At 36.9% G+C, this 23,347-nt stretch overlaps 1 protein-coding gene across 1 annotated transcript in view; it reads right to left on the bottom strand.

The window, feature by feature from the left end:
- Positions 1 to 1,083: 1,083 nt before the first annotated feature.
- The window catches only part of LOC149527961 (uncharacterized), a 118,013-nt gene continuing 95,749 nt past the window's right edge, over positions 1,084 to 23,347 (bottom strand). The window contains exon 5 of the mRNA XM_089810518.1: positions 1,084 to 1,459. Within this exon, the coding sequence (XP_089666644.1) occupies positions 1,160 to 1,459 (300 nt within the window). The 3' untranslated portion in view covers positions 1,084 to 1,159. The remainder of the gene's footprint in view (positions 1,460 to 23,347) is intronic.

Here is a 23,347-nt window from a genome sequence, read left to right as displayed (position 1 = left end):
CATTTTGGATGGTTGAACTAAGAACAACACCTTGAACAAGGAATAAGCAATATTTGGCCAGGTGGAAGGGCAACCAAGTAGAAAATGCAACATGGATCTCAGAAACCAGATCGGAGTAATTTGGACTACACTTCTCAAATAACCCTGAGAGTCTAATGTATGAACATATCAAAGAACTAACTATATCAAACTGCATAGAACTAATTTCCTTTGCAAAATTGAATGGAGGCAAGATGACAAGTCCATTACAACCTATTAAGGTGTTAGTAGCAAGGGACAACCTAATTGAATGATATCTTCACTAGATCAAACAGCTTGGGACTGGACCTAACGGAGGTTGGAATGGTAGCATCTTCAAACCCTGCAATGCTGGCACAATAACCATACGGCAGAGGAGTTGAGGCAACCTTCAGATGGATCTGCACCTATCTACATCGAGATTAGTGTCTGCACCTATCTACATCGAGATTAGTGTCTTCTTCAACCGCATGGACCCGACCAACACATTACACTCTAAACAGGACTGGGACCTGATGGAGGCTGATGAAGATGGTTCCTAATTTGTTCAGAACTAGTGTATAAAGTTATAAACACCTTCAAGGATCTTTGGGAGGGGCTTCGTAGTTAGGAAGTTTGGGAGATAGAAACCGGAAGACTTTTTGGCATTTTCATTGTAATAAGCCCATGGCAATCCTGTGCACCAACATGTGAGGCCAATAGACCTAATGTATTAGGCATATGAGGGGCCTACAGGCAGATAGGAACCTGTTTGATCAATAAGAGCATATTTCTATTTTCCATTTAGTTCTGTGTTGATGTCTGCTGCAAGGCTGGACAGTCCATTCTGGACTCTCCATCCTTGACTGCATTACCTCAAATCCCATATAGGCTGCTCCTTGCAGATGTTATTAAAAATCTTGTCATTTCATTTCATCTCAAATCTATATTGTTCCTTAATCATGTGGAATCTGTGGAAAGACGCATCAACAATTCATAGCAATTTTCATCCTTTAAAACCCACAACTAAATTGGTCAGAATAGCAAAAATGATGCCAGAGGGCAAACACCCAGACAAGACGAAGGTAAATAACTTCAAACAAACTTTGCAGATAGTAAAAGCTTGCTTAGTCAATAGTTTTCTCCGTACTTAACACATAAATCATCCTTCCATATGCAACCTTACAAGTTTTAATGAACAAATAGGCAGATGGAAGCTCTGATTCTTTTGCTTTTTGCTAAAAGTTCTACCTTTACCAAGATTCATCCTATTGATTTTTACATTGGCCAGTTTCAATGTACAATTCCCTGATTCTAAATCGAAGCTATCCAGCTCAAAAATACCATTCTGCTCTTTGTTTTCTGTCTCGTCCATAACATAGCTCACATAAAGCGGTAAGCCCTTGAAGCGTTCCAATTCATCAGGTACTTTAACAAACCTTTCAGCACCTGGAGAAGACACCTGCACACAAAGGTGAAGAATTATTGATATGATTAAAAATTCATATAAGGTTAACTGTGATATGCATCTTCCTATTAAACAATCATGTCAATATCTACAATTATTTATGTCTTTCATGATGATAAAGGAATAGACCAACCAAAACTTCAAAGTGACGACAGACAACTAAACAAAGCAGAAAGAAAATCAGCATTTATAAATTACTAAGAATTCAAAAATTCAAGATCCTCATTTCCTCTAAGAAACTTTCCCGTGCAAAATATTATTTCTAGGTACAAATGAAATACAAGCTATAAGTTGTCCAGTACATTTTTTATAAAATATCATACCATGTGTTTTGTATAATAGAATTGGCCAATTATTGATTATAAGGTTAGAAAATCAAAACTCACTAATTGAAGCCCATGTTCTTTAAAGAGGCTCATGTAACAAATATAATCTTGAATGATCGACTTTAGAGTAATGCCTTGTTCTGGCTACACTAGCAAGGACTTGGAAATGCTGGGTTTTTGATGGCTAAGAAACAATGCACCTTCTATTAACACTAGCCACTCAGTGTAAAATCATCATTCAGAAGAAAAATAAAAATGTTTGTAGGTACTAATGACTCCATAAATTCATCCACTCAAAACTATACTCCATTAACTCCAAAAAGATATTCCAAATTGGTCATATTAAAGCAACAAATCACATTTTCTTTTTTACAAAAAAGGGCCTGGAAAGAACTGTGGTCCCCATAAGTGAAAATGATAACAAAGTAGACAAGGCAACTTACATTCATAAAAATAGATGCCCGCCCCTTCTCTTTTCCCACACAAAGAAGACAAGGCAAAATACGTTCATAAAAATAGATGTCTGCCCTTTCTCTTATCCCAAATTTGTTTGGTTTATTCATTTCTAAAATAGAAAAATGGATTGGAATGCATAACATTGTTTCCACTCATCCTGATCTCTCAGCAAGTGGAAAAGCTAGAATACAAAAGCAATTTGATATCTTTATATGGCTGCTCAAAAATGAAATTAATAAAGACAAGATAAATGTATCAATTATGGTTAGCATAATGATATTCCATCATGTTCTATGTTCAAAATTTTGAAGGCAGGCTCTTCTAAATTTAGGCCTCTAATTTGATTCAAACTTGTGTTGGGGATTAAAGGACCTTATACTGAAATAACTACATGCAGATGAATCAAACTGTGAGGTTACAAACTAATGAGTAATGCAGATGAATCCAATAGTGAGGTTACAAACTAAGAGATTCCTCTTAAAAATATGGTGCAAATGGTTGTTTTAAATTTATGTCAATGTCCTGGATGAGAACCAGGTCTCTTAAAGGAATAATTATTATTACAGAAATTAGGAACAAAAGCGCAATCGCATTAGAAACAAATGTACAATCTCATTATGCCATGGTGTTAGCTACAAGAGATCTGTAGCCTTCAAGAGAGGCATTTATGTCAGTTTTAAACATAATTAGGCAAGATAAAAATACAGAGACGAAATACTTTTGCGATGAAAGTGGATGGTATGACAATGTGGATTAAGAAATGGCAAATTGAAGGGGTTTCCCAAAGAACCACCAACCATCTAGGAAAGAGTCTTTTCCTGCAGCTCAAATTATGCCTTGCCTTTATCAAAACCCTTTCAAACTAACAAAGCTCAGGGCATAGTTAAACACCAAGCATATAGGCAAAAGCCACAATTGGCATCCAAAAATTTCAAGGACCTTACGAGTAATGATAGTTATTTTAATGACATCATTATGGTTATAACAGAAAATATGGAAAAATGCCACTTTTAGGTTTTTATGTTCATAGAGAAATCACATAGGAAATGGCATTATGAGTTTTCCAGAAGAAACTCTGCCACTCCCCTGTACAATGGCACACTACATTCTTTAGTGTTCGTTGTCATTAATACACTATGAGGGCAGTCTTAAGCTTTTCACAATATTAATGAATACCGAATTGTCACACAAGTTCCTGCAAGTTAGATTTGAGAGAATATACAAGGCTGTGTAAGTACAGCTTTTGTAGAACTGTTGATAAGTACAATTGAAGACTATAAAATTATGCACAATTGTGTTGCTCTCAAAGGTAGTTGCTCAGGGAAACTTGATTTCTTGTAAAAGAGTAAAAGAGAGTTCTTTTGCTATTGAGGGTATGACTTCATATTCCTGATAACTGTTCTATTCTTCTCAAAGAGTATTAGTTCTGTGATAGGATTTTGTTGATCTATGTTTTCAGAAATGTCACAGTAAATAGCCATCACAATCTGAAACATAAGTACAAGCAATGATAGTAGAAACAGTCATTTTTGGCCATTGGCCAAAAGAAACATTACTCAAGAGACTGTCATTGTTCTCATGAAATGATTTCTTATGAACATTTTGTGACTTCTAATTGATCTACCAAAAATATTTGACCAATATCACCTAAAAGCAATGTAGGCGGCATTGTGAGTGAGAAAAGACAATTTTTTACATAGAATAGTAGCCCAGGGCATCTTGAAGGAATTGATGCAGTTCAAAGATGTTCTGTGACATTAGTAATGTAGCAGTTTAGCTATTTTTTATTTTAATAGAGACTAAAATTTAAAATGTATGTTGATGCGAAAAGGGTATATTGCCTGATTCATTTACCTATTAGGTCCTACACAGACTAGTTTATGTACTATTGAGCCATGTTTGTGTAATGTCCCCATTTTGGCGGTAATTTGATTTAATTAATTTAATTAATTTAATTAATTAAGTTGTCCAAAATAATGAATATTTTATGAGGATGACTAATTAATTATTTTAATTAAATAAATAAGTGATATTAAGTTAATTATTTATAAAGTTATCAAATAAATAAATATTAAAAAGGTAACTTTATATTTAATTAATTTAATAAAGTGACTTGAAAAATATCTTATAAAGTCACTAGAAGTTCTTAGTAACCTCTTAGAAAATGATGTTTCTAGAAGTTCTTAGTAACTTCTTAGGAAAGTAGATAAATAGAGGGCTTGGGCTCCCATTTGGGACAGACGAGAATTGATGATTCTACTACCATTCTCTTTGAGCATTTGTGGCACCATCTAAGTCTACAAATATTTAGCATAATCCTTGAGAACGATACCTCTCAAGAGATTGCATAACTAAGGAAGTGAAAAACCTTCTGAAGGGTTGCACTTTGGAAGTGGTATTCAGCCATTTCAAGTTGAGTTTAATTTGTATACTCAGACTACTTAGGGGTTTGAGTTTTTGGAAGCACATCCGAAAAAGCAGGTCCGAAAAAGCAGATCCGAAAAAAGCAAGTGAAAAAAGCAAAGCAGAAAAGGCAGTATTGGAGAAAATTATTACAGCCATCTACAACCAAGTTCCTTTGTTAGCATTGCATTTTAGGTGTTATAAGTTTCAACTGTAGGTGTGCATTATAACAACATTATCATATTTTGTAATCCATGTAAATGCCAAGAGTCTTGGCCATATTTCATGAGCATTGTATTAGAAATTTCATTGCAATTAAGAAGATAATAGTTGCTGGTGTCATTTGAGCAATTCAATATCATTTATTATTAGCTAGTTAGTTTGCATACCAACTGTTTGTAAAAATGTCAATTGGCTTTAGGTTCTCTTTTTGGAATAAATAATGTTATAATTTTGCATCCCAAGTGTTTGTCAAAATTACTAATTGCTGTAGCTGCATATTGCAAGTTGTTTCAGTCACATATATGCATTGAATATTGTCAAAATGAGTTGCACATTCATGTTAGGTCATTGTTTAGTCAATTTAGAGTCTTCTTGCAAGCATTCTTATTGATGCTAAGTGAAGGAAAGAGCCATAAAAGCAAACTGAAATTTTATATCAGTCATATGACCCTTGTATGCAAAGTTTTTTTCTTGAAACTTTATCAACATTTTGATATTAGATTTGAGCAGGGTCATTACAGTGGTATCAAAGCTATAAGTCCTGCCATCCTGTGGAGGTCTTATTGGGAATTTGGAATAGCCAAATAGAGAGAAAAAATGTTTGACAAAATGTATATCAGTCCAGATCAGGAAAAAATAATGTTTAGGTTACTAGATACATTAGAGGAGCAAAATAGGCGAATGGATATGATGCAACATGAGCAGAATAGGCGAATGGATATGATGTTGCAGCTTATGGGTAGACAGATGGGCATCAATATTGATGATTTGTATGTTGCTCCAATGCAGGAGGTAGTTAATTCCTCAGGTGGGATCAAGACATGTATAGAGCCACCCAGCTATGATGTTGGTGTTTCAGCAGAGTCAGTCAATGTGGGTTTACGCTCTAGTATAATTGATTCACAATCTGGCATTGAGTCATATGTGCAGAGTCAGCAGTCCACATATGAAGCTTTGTTAGCAGATGACGATGCAGCAACAATGGGACTAAGAGAATGCGAGGATACTATCATATCAACAGCCACTTCTATGTCAGTTGAACCATCCAATGAGGAGTTTAGTAGTATGCATGCACTGGTTGATGTGTGTTCTAATGATGGCACATATGTTGATTATAAGATTTCATCAACTCCAGATTCGGTTAAGTTTTATATTGCAGCTGTTAGTGTTGTTCCTATGTCCATATATTTTGATACGGCTACACCTACTGTTGATACAATTGGCATGAGTGCATATGGTTCGCCTGTAGCTACATCTTTTTCAATGCATGTTGGTGATGACCAGGATTCTAGTCCAATATATATTATGTGGGTGGATACAGGGAAGAAGAGATTTCTTAGATCTTCTACGGAGTTTCCTTTTGGTGTCATTCTGACTTCTACATCACCCACACAAATTTTGGGTGCTATGTTACAGGGCATATGGTTGGTCTTAATGATGCTGATTTGCAATTGGTTTAATGTCCACAAGGATGTCACATACTACTTCATTTGGGATCCAGGTGAAGGTTGGAGTTCATTGTGTTGTTGGATTGCTTGAGGTCAAGCAATTTCAGGAGGGGCGGATTGTAATGTCCCAGTTTTGGCGGTAATTTGATTTAATTAATTTAATTAATTAATTTGTACAAAATAATGAATATTTTATGAGGATGACTAATTAATTATTTTAATTAAATAAATAAGTGGTATAAAGTTAATTATTTATAAAGTTATCAAATAAATAAATATTAAAAAGGTAACTTTATATTTAATTAATTTAATAAAGTGACTTGAAAAATATCTTATAAAGTCACTAGAAGTTCTTAGTAACTTCTTAGAAAATGATGTTTCTAAAAGTTCTTAGTAACTTCTTAGGAAAGTAGATAAATAGAGGGCTTGGGCTCCCATTTGGGACAGACGAGAATTGATAATTCTACTACCATTCTCTTTGAGCATTTGTGGCACCATCCAGATATGCAAATATTCAGCATAATTCTTGAGAACGATACTTCTCAAGAGATTGCATAACTGAGGAAAAGAAAGACCTTCTGAAAGGTTGCACTTTGGAAGTGGTATTTGTAATGTCCCCTTTTTTAGCATTCATAGCATGATGTTGTTGTTAGCCTATTTCCCCACGGTCCTGTAGGCTAACCAGGACATTAAAGGGACTTAGAGGCCATTTGGCCTAGATAGTTTCAGTTGCAGGTCTTTCTGAAGGGTTTTGAGGCAACTTTGGGCATACTTACCATTTATAGTAAGTCATCTTAGGCATGGGCGGACATCCAGTGGCAACGATATGTCGATGGTAATTGTTTAAAATCGACAAGAAGACTTGTTTATCACTGATAAGATTTGTTATGCATTGATAAAGCTATTTTATAAAGTTAAATTTAAATATTTAACTTTATTAATGCATAGACTATAGTTGTGGGAAATATTTAAATTAGAAGAGTCCCCTTTATTTTATAACAAATTGGAGACATAAGTTACATAAAAGGAGTTATGTTTTATCCCACATTGAGAAAACGAAGGATGGAGCTCTTGTGAGAACACTATAAAAGAAATGGAAGAGCTTCTTTTATGCATGCTTGGAAATATCAAAGAAATTGGAAAATTTGTTGGAGATTATGTCTCAATAGTTTGGAAGACGAAATCCCTTCAAGCTGGAAATCTTGACGCCATTGAAAGATATGGTTTTGAGATTCAACATAGTAGCAGTCCGAAAAAGCGAAACCGAAAAAGCAGGCTGAAAAAAGCGAGTACGAAAAAGCTGTCTGAAAAAAGCGGAACTGAAAAAGTAGGCTGAAAAAGCGGGTGCGAAAAAGCAGGCCGAAAAAACAGTTCGAAAAAAGCAAAGTAGAAAGGGCAGCATAGGAGAAAATTATTACAGCCATCTACAACCAGGTTCTTTGTTATGTATTGTTTTTTAGGGTGTTATAAGCTTTCAGCTGTAAGTGTGCATTATACTAGCATTATCATTTTGTAATCCATGTAAATGCCAAAGTCTTGGCCATATTTCATGAGCATTGTAATTTTCATTGCAATTAAGAAGATAATAGTTGCTGGTGCCATTTAAGCAATTTAATATCATTATTTATCAGCTAGTTAGTTTGCATACCACTGTTTGTAAAAATGTCAGTTGGTTGTAGGTGTTCATTTCTCATACTTAGATCGTATATATGCATTGAATATTGTCAAAATTAGTAGCACACTCATATTAGGTCGTTGTGTAGTCCATTGTAGTCTTCTAGCACAAGATTTTCATTGATGCAAATTGAAGAAAAAGTCATTTGAAGCTAGCTGAAATACTATATCAGTCATACGTCCCTTGCATGTGAATTGTTTGATGAAATTCCTTGAGCTTTCATCAGCATTTTTTTGAGGGCAGATTAGAGGTGGGTCATTACAGTGGTATCAGAGCTTGCTTGCAAAGTGTTTGACGAAATGTCAAACAACTAAAGTATAAAAATTTTTGGTGTTTGAAGCAGTTATAACCTATTAGGGTTATTACAGTATTCAGCCATTTCAAGTTGAGCTTAATTTGTATACTCAGACTACCTGAGGGTTTGATTTTTTGGAAGCAGATCCAAAAAAGCAGTCCGAAAAAGTAGGTCTGAAAAAGAAGATCCGAAAAAAGCAATCCGAAAAAGCAGATCCGAAAAAAACAAGTGAAAAAAGCAGATCGGAAAAAGCAAAGCAGAAATGGCAGCATTGGAAAAAATTATTACAGCCATCTACAACCAAGTTCCTTTGTTAGCATTGCATTTTAGGTGTTATAAGTTTCAACTGTAGGTGTACATTATACCAACATTATCATATTTTGTAATCTATGTAAATGCCAAGAGTCTTGGCCATATTTCATGAGCATTGTATTAAAAATTTCATTGCAATTAAGGAGATAATAGTTGCTGGTGTCATTTGAGCAATTCAGTATCATTTATTATCAGCTAATTAATTTACATACCAACTGTTTGTAAAAATGTCAATTGGCTGTAGGTTCTCTTTTTGGCATAAATAATGTTATAATTTTGCATCCCAAGTGTTTGTCAAAATTACTAGTTGCTGTAGCTGCATATTGCAAGTAGTTTCAGTCACATATATGCATTGAGTATTGTCAATATAAGTTGCACATTCATGTTAGGTCATCGTTTAGTCAATTTAGGGTCTTCTTGCAAGCATTCTTATTGATGCTAAGTGAAAGAAAGAGCCATAAAAGCAAACTGAAATTTTATATCAGTCATATGACCCTTGTATGCAAAGTTTTTTTCTTGAACCTTTATCAGCATTTTGGGATCAGATTTGAGCAGGGTCATTACAGTTTGCTACCAAAAAAAATTCTCCTTTCAACCATTCAGCTATGAATGTATTTTGTCAAACAGTTGGCACCTTTATGCATTCTTTACCATGTCATGTTAACAAATAGTTTGCTTGACGGTTTTTAATGTTGTCTCAAATTTGCAAGTAAATGGTGAAATTTTTGTAAAATGAATTTTGCTCAAAATCAGGCATATAAACTGGACAGTTAAACCATTTGTACAGCTCAGTATAACAATAATCTTTCGACATTAATTGCCAAACAGAAATATAAAAGGGCTGACCTTTACTACAAATGCCAGTCCATTTGTGATAATTAATAATGCTCAGGAAAATATATATAATCTTCACATCAAGTTGCAGCTCTTTAATTGTTACACAGAAGCAACAATAAACCACAGAATCCCTTCAAAATCAGCTTATAAGTTATAAGACGTCGAACAGCAGCAAAAACAAGAAAACCATGCCTTGACAAGTATCTCAAGACTTCAGCCAGCACCAATGAAGAGAGAACCACACCCTTGTAATATTTTCACACCCAAGTCTTAAGTCTCATGCTATAATAAGATACATAGCATCCGCATTAAATCCATTAACAATCCCTCATGTCCAGCGAGAGGATCCATGCCAAAGCAAGCTTAAGCAGTCCAAGTGAATATGTCGCTTTTGAATCCCCCAAACCCCAGTGCCAAAATCTCCTGCAAACCTGACACTGGAACAAAAACCACGAAAAAAGCAGTGTAAAATACCTAAATGGGATCTCCAACAAATACCAGCCAAAGCAGATATTTCACTGCAGTACCTAGTCTTCTTAAACAGGGTTTTCCTTCTCACAAAAGATGAGATGGACCTAGTCCAAATCTCCATAACCACACAGGGTTTTCTCTAAGAGAAATATCAGAAATAATAAAGTCAAACAAACTCCAAATGTGCTCCAAAATCCTTTTTATAACTCATCCAAGCTTAATGAACTAATTAGGGTTGTGCAACCTTAAAATTAATTTTAGATTCACCTTATGTACCCAAGTTGCCAATAAAGTCACTTTATCACATTAAAAACTTTAGTTAATTATTAAATTTCACTTCAAATTTTTAAAATAATTTGACATAATACCTCAAAACACCTTATGTTGTGAATATATCAACTACTCTACTTAACGTCAACTATTCGAAATCATCAACTCTGCCAAATGCCATATCATTGTCCAAAACTGGCACATGTTATAAATAGCAAGTGCAAACAAAATGTCTAAAGTCCATTTGAAAAGTGTCAAACAGCTCCAATAAATCCCCTGAGCTCATTTGTGATATCAAAATACTACTATGAATTGATTGACACAAACCCTAAAAGTTAACACCAGCTGCACTACATAAGAACCCAAAAACAAGGGACATTACAATCTGCCCTTCCCAAAGATAGTTTTTCCTCAAGCAATGCCAAAACAACCTCCAATCATCAAAGTAATCCAAACTAAACCCAAGAATGATCCCTAGGTCCCAAGTCAACCTGGGAGATCTGTAGCACCATCTCTTCAAGGCATTTTCCTACAAAGTACCAAAACAAGAGACCTGGAAACAACCTGTAAGAAGAGCAATCAGATACTGCATATACTCAAACAATTGCTCTTTGAAGGAGCCAATCTCAAACACCATAGGAATAAACTCTTGAAAGCCAACATTGGCTCTCTCATTCACATCAACTACTGTATGCAAACTTATGTGATCCCAATGTTCCTAATCAATCTTAAAAAGGAACCACCATATTGTTGGCTTGCCACTCTGATCATAATTGTCAAACCATTGTGCTCAAAAATGCACTCACCAGCCTTGGAACCCCAAAAAGTAATCATCATCAAATCCCAAACTAATGTGCCTAAAAGAGCTGAAATCAAAACCATGAAGCTTTATCTGCCAAGGCGTCTCGGTCAAAACCATATCAGCAAAATGACTTCCAATTACAGTCCTGGATAACAAAAAAGATACCTTGCTCAACCATAAAACATAAACCGCAGCATCACTCGACATGATGCCCCAAACATGAAGCAAGTCAATCACTAGCACAACCCTGAAATCTGCCAATTAGGGAATGTCATTGTTGTTGCCAACTGAAATCATAACATTGACACTTAACCTCCAAGTGTGTCCAAGGAATAGTTTTCAACATGCCAACACAACCAACCCACTGCAATCCAAAAGGTATCATCCAAAGTTATGCATACCATCTCCATGACCATAGTATCTGCAAGGACTATCAGTCAGCATAGTGGAACAAATAAATAAATGAACTGCTTCAAAAAAATACTTTCACAACCGTCCAAGCCTCCCAATGCTCAACAACAATATGCTCATAAAAAAATGTATGGACAGCTATAATAAATCTAAAATCCTACTGAAAACATAGGAAACATAAGTAAGAACTGGAGAGTCATCTCCCATGGTCAGATCACTTCTATCAACCAGCCTCAACCATAAAGTACCCAATTGTTGTTCTGAAGAAGGCATCCCACTAATCTGAGTGTCAACATCTAAAAGCTTGCACATTCTGATCAAAAAGTGGCCAGGAGTGCTGACTATGGAAATAGACCCACCACTACAATCTTGAGATAAAGCAACATCACTGAAAATTGCACCTAGGTCCCAAATTCTATAATCAATTTCCCCCTTATCAATGGAATCAGAAAGAACTCCATCTACCTTGAAAAGTGGACAATCAAATGTCCAATTAACACTCATCTCAAAAAGTGGATTATCAATCAACTAAAGATCAACATAATTCTTATGCTCCACCCAATCATCCTACTAATACAGACACCTAATTTCAGATTTTATGTGACAGTGTGCAAGTTCAAACCCCTCTTGAGTGCAATCAAGCTCCTCCATTTCTCTGTTCTTCAGCTATCTGGAATGCTTGACATCATAGAGCTATTTGTTTGCTTCAAGAAGTGCCTCGTGGACACTTTCCAGAGAAAACTTCATGGGGTCAAACTCAATGGTAAGCTCACTAACATTTCCCCTTAAATGCCTAGTCAAAGACAAATCCTCATCTAGAAACTTGATGGCAACATCTGTATCATGCATTATGTGTAAGAAAACTTTCTTTCCTCCATAGTGCTTTTTATCATGTGCAAATCAGCAAGAGGAAAATATTGCTCAAATTTAGGTGTTATAAAGATGAATTTTTCAACAAGGCTTCTAATGTCATCCAAACTAGATAAAATGTGCACTTCATTTTCCATAGACACCCAGAAGTGATTTTTCCAATCTTGTCCAAGCAAGCACAGTGACCTGGCTGCTTTGTTGCATACCAAAATCAGGATTTTCGTACTCGTCATCAAAGCCTTCAAGGTTGTCCTGAATCACCTATACCTCCTATTTTTCATCTTTGACAGTGAACTGTGTATCCAATCCAACAAGGTCACTAGGTCTTCAGTCAAGATAGCTACATGTAATCCGGAATCAGATTTGTTTTCAAAATCAAAGACAGCAACATCAATTCCATCCTCCATGCATAACTACAGAGCTGCAGTTAGAACAGAACTATAGTCAAAAGGAAATTAATCCCAAACACAATACTTGACATACTTTTGGTGTGAACACACCCTAATTCCAAGTGCAAAAGGGCTGATTGCCCTGCTCAGAAAAGAGATACTCACTGTGCTCCTCATGATTGGTTGACTTTCTGAATAAGTCACTCTTCACAGGAAATCAAACAAGAAATCTGAATTATCTTTGTTGGAATGTGAAAAGAATCCATCACCAAATAGCAATTTTGAAGTCACCAAGCCATTCATCTGAAATTTTATTTTCTCCATGCTCTTCATCTTAAAGCATATTAGTAAACTCATCACAAGATATCTTATGCAGTCATTAGTCTTGGTAGCATCACTGAACAATCTGAAAATGGACCAAATACTACTGTTATGACACTTTCATTGCACGCTTCCTCATTCTTAATATATGTATACATAATCAAAGAGTTGTCCTGAAGTTGTCTCAAGGTTCTCATGCTCCAAGGCAATTTCTCCATCATTTTTTTCTGCTTAGCATCCTTTTTACCAAAGAAAGGTTTCAGGTTTCCTTCAGAATGTTTGGACACTCTATGGCCAACTCATAAGAAGCTATACAAACATCCTAATAATGCCTCAAAATGGCCAACAACATAGACATAAGTGGCTGGGAGATGGTATCACTCTCATTAATAGACAAGACCATAACAGCCTTTGTGGCTGCAAAAACATAATCATTGTGTTCTTTTCTGGTCCTGACCAAGAAATGGTAAATCATATTGAGATCGAATCATGTAATCCCAAATCCAACATAAAATTATTCATTCTGACAATGCAAAAAAATGTAGCAGCAATCCTTCTAGAGAAATGATTACTTGTCATGTCCCAAATATGGAAACTATCCACAATTAATTAGATTACCTCCTTCAATGTATTTCATTGTAAGGCCGTTGAGGGATTAAAATTCGTGTAATCTCAATCAAACATGCAGCAGCCAACAGTCTAATCTCAACATCTGAATGCCTCAACCGCCTATATTGAATCAAGGTAGTTGCAGGAGGAACTAGAGCTAATTGCAATAACTCTAATGGCATCTGATCTACAATGTCGAACATCCTTCTAGTTGGATAAAAATGTTGAGAACTTTCCTTGATTGAGACTCTAAACTAAGTTTGCTACCTGTCTCATCAAGTATTCAGGCCACGACCTTATGTCCTTCAATGCCATGATTAAATCTTTAAACCAATCACAGAGGATGGAAGGTTCACAAGCTCCAATAACACTGTAGTATCCTATCATTTGCTATATACTTTTGCGCTTCCACTTTATGGCTCAGGAAATGTGTTATACAAATTGCACCCTTGCTCGTTGCATTCTTTACCATGTCATTTTAACAAACAGATTGCTTAATGGTTTTTAATGTTTTATTTCAGACTTGCAAGCAAATGGTGATACTTTTGTGACATAAATTTTGCTCAAAATCACAGAGAAATGCATATAAACTGGACCATTTGCACAACTGAAAATTATTATTTTCTTTGAGCATTTATTGCAGATGTTTACTGCGTCATTTTAACAAACAGACTACTTGATGGTTTTTTATGTTTTGATTCAGATTTGCAAGCAAAGGCAATATTTATGTGATATAAATTTTACTCAAAATCACAGAGTAATGCATATAAACTGGACAATTTGGACAACTGAAAATAATAATATTCTTTGAACATTAATTGCAGATGAGAACAGAAAAATGAAGGGGCTGAGTCTTACTGCAAGTACCTATCTGTTATGATAAATAATAATGCTGGGGAAAACATATACAATCTGCAAATGAAGTTGCATCTCTTTAATCCCTACACACTGGCAACCATAAACCTCAGAAACCCCTTTCCAAATCTGCTCATAAGACTTTGGCTAGCAGAGCAAAAGAGAAAGCCGCACCCTCACAACTATCTAAAGACTTCATCCAACATCAACAAGGACAGAACCACGTCATTCTAATATTTTCACACCCATGTCTGAAGTCTCATTCCATAGGTAGATACATAGCATCCAGCATTAAATCTGTTAAAAATCTCATTTCCATCAAGAGGATCCCATGCCAAAGCAAGGAGTAATGCAAACCAATTAATATGTTGCTTCCGAAACCCCCAATCCCCAATGCCGAGATCTCAGGCCAATCCCGACATTGAAAGAAACCACAAAGAAATTTCATATCTCAAAACATTATGATTTACCTGTAGAATATTTCCAACATATACCAGTGAATATAGATCTTTCACTTAATACAATAATAGATAAGTCATCTATTATTAGTTAATGGTTATCTATTGTAAATATCTTAAGCTTTAGTTTGCTTTCGTTTTTTGCTTTCTCTAGAATAGAATGTTTCTATTCTTTACGATCGTTTCCTAAGGAAACATTGTCTCATTCTTTTGTATATATTGACCTTTCAGTCTCTATTAATATCAAGTAAGTATTTACTAATTACCTCGTAATATGGTATCAGAGCAAATACTTCAAATTTTTTCGAAAAATTTATAATTTCGATTGAAATTATTTGTTAAGATTTTTCGAAATTATTTCTGATCTTTCACAAAAAACCTGGCTAGGGTTTCTGTTCGGGCAACAAATCATCAAGCTGAAAATCGCGAGCTGGGAAAACCATGAAAAAAAAGGATTTTCGTCTACAACCCGTTTTCTCCACTCACGTTTTTTTTACCACGGCTCGTCTACAAATCGTGGCCAATTTGTCTACACATCGAGCGAGTTGCAGAAGACCAAAGCCGCAACGCAATTTATACTCAAGCCACCCACATGTTTTTTAAAAAAACATCTCACGTCTTCTGCAAATTGCATTTTATAAACTGCTGGTATCAGTCTTTTTTTTTTTTTTAAAGCCGAAAAACCTTCCAAATAAACGACTGCTGGTTAAACAACTGAAGCAAGGTCACATTTTTTTGGGACCCGAAAAATGCTTGGAAAAAATGGGTATTTCGTCAGCCATAATCACTACTGATGGGTCGTTTTTGTCTATCCAGCCCTCTCGACTATCTTTGCCTGAATTTTCAGGTGTTCATTTATCAACAATCCGCCATTTGTTCTGCTAATTTGACCTTCCAAGCCACCGACTAGGGTTTTGCCCGAAACCCTAATTTTTTGGGGTCGGAAAAATTTTTTGATTGCAAATTCTTGGTGGGTTTTTCGAGAACTCAACTGGGTTGTCATCCTTTTTTTTGGGTGCCTCATTTTTCGTGCCTCGATTTTTGAGCCAGCGGATCCAGAAATCGACAGCAGATTCCTTCTGGGTTTTTTGAGCTCTCTTCTCTATCACTCTCTGATTCTTTTAGGTCTTTCAGATTTTTGCCTCGAAGAACATGCCTTCACAATTTTTCACAATTTTTCATTGAAAAATTTGCCATGGCATCTCTAACAAATATTCTGCTCAAGCATAACTCCAAATTCAATGGTTGCAATTATGGAACCTGGAAGCAGTGCATCATCGCAATTGAATATCGGAACACCGATCAACTTGTTCTGGGTGTTACGAAGCGTCTGACTTCTCCGGGTCTTGATCAAGATACATGGGATTTGAATAATCGAGAGGCAATAATACTTGTCAAATTATCCGTGGCTGATGATCAGCTTTCTCAAATTCCATCCGGCAAGACAGTTGCCGAAATCTGAACACATCCAAAAGGTCTTCATGAGACTTCTGACAAGAGCAAAACCTTCTTTCTGAAAAACATTATGTTTTCTATTGTCATGGATGAGCGCACCTCGCTCCAGGCACACTTGAACTAGATTCAGGAAATCTATGATCAGCTACTTGCCATTAGTCGCAAGATGGAGGAAGAGGATATTGTGGTTATCACTCTTCGAAGTTTACCAAAATCCTATGAGACTGGTGTTGATTTGAAGTTCACTAATCTCTGCACACTGCTGCTTCTGCAAGATCGGTGGAAACAACACTTCGGTAGCAGCTCCAGTTCCACCTCCACAGAGCAGGCTTTTGCTGCGAAATCCTTGCAGAAAGATAAGGGCAAGTTTCAGCAACCATCTCAACAAAAATCTTCTGCTCCAGTTTCAGATGGTTCCAGAAAGAACATTCAATGCAACTACTACAACAAGTATGGTCACATGAAGGTCGAATGTCGGAAACGCTTGGTTGCCCAGTCTAAGCAATTAGGTTCGCAACCCAAAGCGAACAGTGCAGAGCACACTGAGCAGGCGGAATCAACCTTTTATGCCTTCATGGCTAAAAGACCTGCAAATCATGTGAAGTCATCTGCCTAGTACATTGATTCAGGTGCCTTTCGACATTTCACTCACCGCCAAGACTGGTTTACTCACTACCAGCCTTATTCAGATTCTGTTATTTTTGGTGGTGGTGAAGAGTACACGGTTGTTAGTAAAGGCAACATTCAGATTCAGTCTGATGGGAGGAATCTCATATTCCTTGATGTGTACTACGTTCCAGGGATGGAACTAAATCTACTCTTAGTTAGTCAGTTGCTAAAACATTCTCCACACTTGGCAGTCACCTTCAGTTCATAATAGTGCACAATCACTGATCAGGTGACTAAGTCTACTATTGCAGTAGGTCTTGAGGATCATGGTCTTTTCATACTTTCTGATTCTGGTGATTCTCAGAACTTAGCTATGGTTGCTCGGCAATCTTCTGTCAGCACACTTTGGCATCAGCGATATGGGCACTTAAATGTGCATTATCTCTCACAACTTGCTTGGGATGAGCTTGTTCTTGGCTTGTCAGAGATTCAAACTCAACACCTTGGAGTTTGTGATGCATGTCAGGCTGGAAAGCAACATCACACACCTTTCACAAGTGGCAATTCTTAGCAAGCTTCTCAAATACTTCAGCTTGTTCATGCCGATATTTGCGGCCCTATGGCCACTCCTCTTCTTGGGTCTAGGTATTTTTTGTTGTTTGTAGATAATTTCAGTAGAAAAATGTGGGTGCATTTTCTTAAAAAAAAATCAAATGCATTTCAGAAGTTTAAACCATTAGTTGAAAGAGTCTAGGAAAACTATTATTACTCTTAGATTAGACAATGGGAGGAAATTTTGTTCTAATGTTTTCTCCAACTTCTTGGATACACATGGTATCAAATGCCAGTTAACCAAACCCCACACCCCACAACAGAACAATGCAGTTGAACATTGGAACAGGACAATCACCAAGATGGCTCGTTTGATGCTCGAACACAAACATGTTCTGAAGAAGTTTGGGCAGAAGCAATTAACACTGTAGTTTATTTGTTGAACCGGTCACCCACAGTGGCGATCAAAGGTAAAACTCCGGAAGAGGCTTGGTCAGGTCGCAAGCCCAGAATCAATCACCTGAAAGTTTTTGGCTCTCTTGATTTTGTTTGGATCCCTAATGCTTCATGCACCAAGTTGGATGCCAAGTGTTAGAAACTCATGCTTGCTAGATATAACGTCTTCACAAAGCCTACCACTTGATCGATATTCAGACATCTCGTCTCATCTATAATTGTGATGTAGTCTTTGATGAGCAGCAAGGACCTTATATGCCTGTTTCTCCTGTCCCTGATCCAGCAGACCAATCTATGCAGGCTCATGATTTGGGAGTTCAGCTTCCATTAGGTCCACCTGATGGGAGGGTTCCAATAGCTCTTATAGCTACAATTATTCCAGTGATACCTGTACAGACACCTCTGGCTTCTCCTGCAGGATCACCTTGCTTTGTAGATGCTTCACCTAACTTTGATCCAGCATCTTATGATGAGGATCCTGCTGATCAAGCATCTCCTAGTACTACTGTTGGTCATTCTCCTATCCAGCCTAACTGGTGGGCTAAGACACTTGCTGATCTTCGTGATGATGAGCTCATTGATGGGAGAACTGCTCGAAAAAAGAGCAAAACTATAGATTCTGTAAACTTTTCTCTTATGGCCAACATTCACAATGTGTTTCAACCTCAAACATTTTCTGAGGCTAAAGGAATTCTAAAGTGGGAACAAGCCATGACATCTGAACACCAAAGCCTGCTGAAGAACAACACCTGGGTCCTTTCTAATCTTCCACCAGGGAAGAAACCCATTAGATGCAAATGGGTCTACAAAATCAAATACAAATCATATGGTACTTTGGACAAGTACAAAGCTCGTTTAGTGGCGAAGGGCTTTTCTCAGCGTCAGGGCATTGATTATGAGGAGACCTTTGCTCCTACTGCAAAGATGAGCACCATCAGATTAGTCCTAGCCATGGCAGCATGGTTTGGCTGGAAGGTCCATCAAATGGACGTCAAGAGTGCTTTCTTGAATGGTGATCTCCATGTAGAGGTCTACATGATGCAAACTCCTAATTTCAAGGTTGCAAGTAAAGACCATCAGGTTCTTAGATTGGTAAAAGCTATGGTTTGAAACAGGCCCCTTAGGCATGGTACATCAAGATTGATAAGTACCTTAGTGATCAAGGCTTCAAGAGGAGTTCTTTAGACTCAAATTTGTACATCAAGACTATTGACAAGGACACCATTCTTCTGGTTATTTATGTGGATGATTTGATCATCACTGGCAGTTCGGCATCTTTGATTCAGGGAAGCAAGCAAAATTTATGCCAATCTTTTGATATGACTGACCTTGAGCTCATGCATTATTGCTTAGGTGTTGAAGTTTGGCAACAGTCTTCTGGTATATTCATCTCTCAGTCCAAATATGCCAGAGCCCTGTTAGACAAATTCTGAATGCAAGATTGCAAACTTGCATCTACACCTATGGAGAAAGGTCTCAAGTTATCAGCAAAGTCTGATTCTCCTTCCGTTAATGATACTACATACAAACAACTACTAGGCAACCTCATCTACCTCTCTACTACTAGACCTAATATCAGCTTCGCAATCAGCTATATTTCACGCTTTATGAGAGCTCCTAAAGGTGATCATTGGATAGCAGCAAAGCGTGTGCTTCGTCATGTGAAGGGCACTTCAGATTATGGACTTCTATACTCTTGAAGTTCTAATCCTAAACTCAGTAGGTTCACAAATTCAGATTGGGCAAGCACTATTGATGATAAAAAGTCAACATCTGGATATGTGTTCAGTTTGGGATCCGATGCAATCACATGGACCAGCAAGAAGCAACAGGCAATTTCTCTCTCTTCTACAGAGGTTGAATATAGAGGGACTGTTAAGGCAGGATGTGAAACTGTTTGGCTTCGTCGGATGCTTGGGGATATGTAGATGTCACCAGCAGGACCGACTACTCTGTTTGTTGATAACAAAGGCGTTACACAGAATCTAGTCTTCCATGAACGAACCAAACATGTGGATGTTCATTGTCATTACATACAACAGCTGGTTGAAGACGAGACTATAGATTTGCAATATTTTCCTACCACAAATCAAACTACAGACATTCTCACCAAGCCTCTTGGTCTTGATAAGTTTGTCAAATTCAGAGGACAACTTAGTGTTGTGGATAGATTAACCATTAAAGGAGGGTATTACAATAATAGATAAGTCGTCTATTATTAGTTAATGGTTATCTATTGTAAATATTTTAAGCTTTAGTTTGCTTTCATTTTTTGCTTTCTCTAGAATAGAATGTTTCTATTCTTTACGATCATTTCCTAAGGAAACATCGTCTCATTCTTTTGTATATATTGACCTTTCAATCTCTATTAATATCAAGTAAGTATTTACTAATTACCTCGTAATATCACTACCATATCTAGTCTTCTTCATGAGAATTTTCATCCTCAAGAAGACTGAGATAGACCAAGTCCAAATCTCCAAAGCCACATAGGGTTTCCTCAGAGAAAATATCATACATGATAAACTCAACATACTCCAAAAGAGGTCCAAAATCCTTTTTATAACTCCTCCAAGCTCAATGCCCTGATTAGTGTTGTGCAACCCTGAATTTAATTTAATTTTTAAATTCATCTTGTCTTTCTAAGTTGCCAATAAAATCACCATATTAAATTAAATATCATTACTTAAAAATTAAATTGAACTTTATATTTTAGCATTGTTAAAATAATAATATCTCAACACATCGCAAGATATAAAAAATTTAAGCAATCACCCACTATCCAAATATAATTACCTTGTCAACCACCATGTTGGTGTGCAAAACTGACACTATAAATACTTAGTACGGACAAATTTTCCAACATCCCTCTAAAAAGTATTAGACAACTTCAATAAGTCCTCTAAGTCACTAGCAACATCAAAATACTGCTCTAAACTGGTGGACACAAACCCTGAAATTCAGCAGCAGCTGCCAACAAGAACTTGAAAAGGACATTACAGTTGACTAAGTTTACTTAGGGCATTACCATTTTATGTCTCAAGTTATAAGATTCAGACATGTTTTAATCTTATCCTGTCCTATGTTAGCAATACATGAAGCATCAATACACATGAACAACCACGGCCATTGGATGAGTGGACAGTGCAGAGGTTCTCTCTTCATTCACCCATTGAGGGCGATATTTGTTGTCGAGTAAATTACATTTCAGGAATAGCTAATTGTGTGTTAGGAAGTGTTAGTTACCAAAGGCGTTATGTCGTGACACTTGAGTCGCAACCCTTTGGGCAATATATGTATGCTTGTCATGAACAAGAAAAGATATCATATGAGATCAGATCATAGTTGTGCCTAGTTTGAGTTGTACTATGATGGGATGTATTTGGGAGAAATATTAATGGAACAAACAATCTGGTTTCTTGAAGCATTGTGTTGCATTTACTTTTATGTTTTTTCATTACTTCTGTAGCATGTATTGAAACACTTTTACCCATGACAATAAACATTTGGCGCCGCTGCCTTTAAAAGATTCCACGGAGCGGTGATTGAATGGCAAAGGGAATGTGATGGGGCAAACAGTAGACAACAGTCGTAACAGCGAGGAAGACAACAATCTTGAGTTGTTTGAAGGTGAACGAGAGTTAACAAGAGATCTTTAGGCATCCATAGAAACACGTGCGTAGAGAAGCTGCACGAGAAGGAATTCCTGAACGTGTTATTTGGAGCGCACTCGGAGTTAGCCCTTTTGTTGACCGTTTGATGAGTCGTCTCCCATGATTACTTCTACAAACATTTCTGGCACTTCAGAACCGAAGGGAGGAGATTAACAAAGAAAATTGACGTCAACAAATTCTTGCAAACTTGTACCGAATGCAAGAAGAGCGTCATCTCAAGAGGAAGATGAAGCCTGTCGTAGGGGAAACATGAACTAAACCCGAAGGGGAAATAAATAAAGAACACAATGTCATAATTATGTTCTATGAAGACATGAATCGTAGACAAAATATTATATAAATAAAAGTGTTCTTTCAACTTTATCCTGTGTTGCTATTTTGTGTGGATGAATAAGTAAAATATTTATGCCAAACCAATTGAATAAGAATATAATTTCTAAGAAGGAAATTGAAGAATGAAACATTACTAGGAGAGTCGTACTACTGCAGCAACAAGTCGAGAGACAATGATTTTGAAGGATCACAGAAGGACTATCAAAGAAGTTGAAAGTGAGGCGGTAGGAAGTGGAGATGGAGAGGAAGATCACGATGACGAACAGAATAGGTGAAGCATTCATTGAGACTAAAAGCCTACTTGGGAACCTAACTTTAACTCCACGAACAGAGACGAGGGAGGCCCAAAGGAGGGAGAGAGAAGAAGCAGAGAGTAGGGGAGCCCAGGATACTAGTGCTGCCACGAGCATCAAAGTGACAGAAGTGCATAGGGATCAAAGCAGCCTATCGGGCTGGGAAACTCCTAGTGAAGGGGTGCAAACTACTTCCAATATGAGGACACCGAATTGAACAGTACCAGCACATCAAGTGGGTGAAACACAACATGCGGTACAACACACACAACTTGTGGTACAACATACTATACCAATACAGAACACATGTATACCAGTGACTATGGTGTGGCAAAAACAAAAACTACCTAAGTTCTCGGGGGATAGGAAAGAAGATCCCATACACTACTGTAGAACATGCGAGACAATCTAGACAGCCGACGGGGTTGCAAATTAGGATGATTGGGTGAAGCAGTTCCCAACAGCTTTGCAAGGGGTATAGCCATAGATTGATACTCCAACATAGATAAGACTAAAATGACTACATGGACGGATATATGGAAGGAATTCCAAACAAAATTTTGGCTACTCAGGGTTGAGAATGACATCGTAGCAGAAATTTATAATACAAAGCAAGCCCAGGATGAGATAGTCTAGGGATAAGAACGAAGACTTGAGGAATTAATGGGAAAGATGGAGAGCCCACCAGCAGATGGATTAAAGAAAAGGTGGTTCATCGATGGCCTAAAGCCTACACCACGCGAAAAAATGAACCCCCCCCCCCCCCCCGGCATCTTACAACGATGATTATAATAGAGCACTGGATTTGGAATGTGAGTAAAACAATGAAGAAGAAAAAGAGAAAATCATCCGATGAAGATGATGAAGATTCTTCTAGGGAAAGTAGTAGTGAGGAGTCAAGCGAGAAGATCCAAGCCCTCCAAAAGGATATGCTCAAAATGATGAAAGAATTCAAGATTATGGAAAGTAACACCACCCCTAGTGATGAAAGGGAATTATAGTGTATGGATTGTAAGGAAGAAGGCCATATGAAAGGTTCTTGCCAAAAGAAGCAATTTTGCGATATTTGCCAAATTGCAG

This window comes from Cupressus sempervirens, chromosome 11 (assembly GCF_028749045.1).
Source record: "Cupressus sempervirens isolate cs-2001-9-10 chromosome 11, ASM2874904v1, whole genome shotgun sequence".
NCBI classification, from domain to species: domain Eukaryota; kingdom Viridiplantae; phylum Streptophyta; class Pinopsida; order Cupressales; family Cupressaceae; genus Cupressus; species Cupressus sempervirens.
This window is presented reverse-complemented; position numbering and strand designations above follow the sequence as displayed.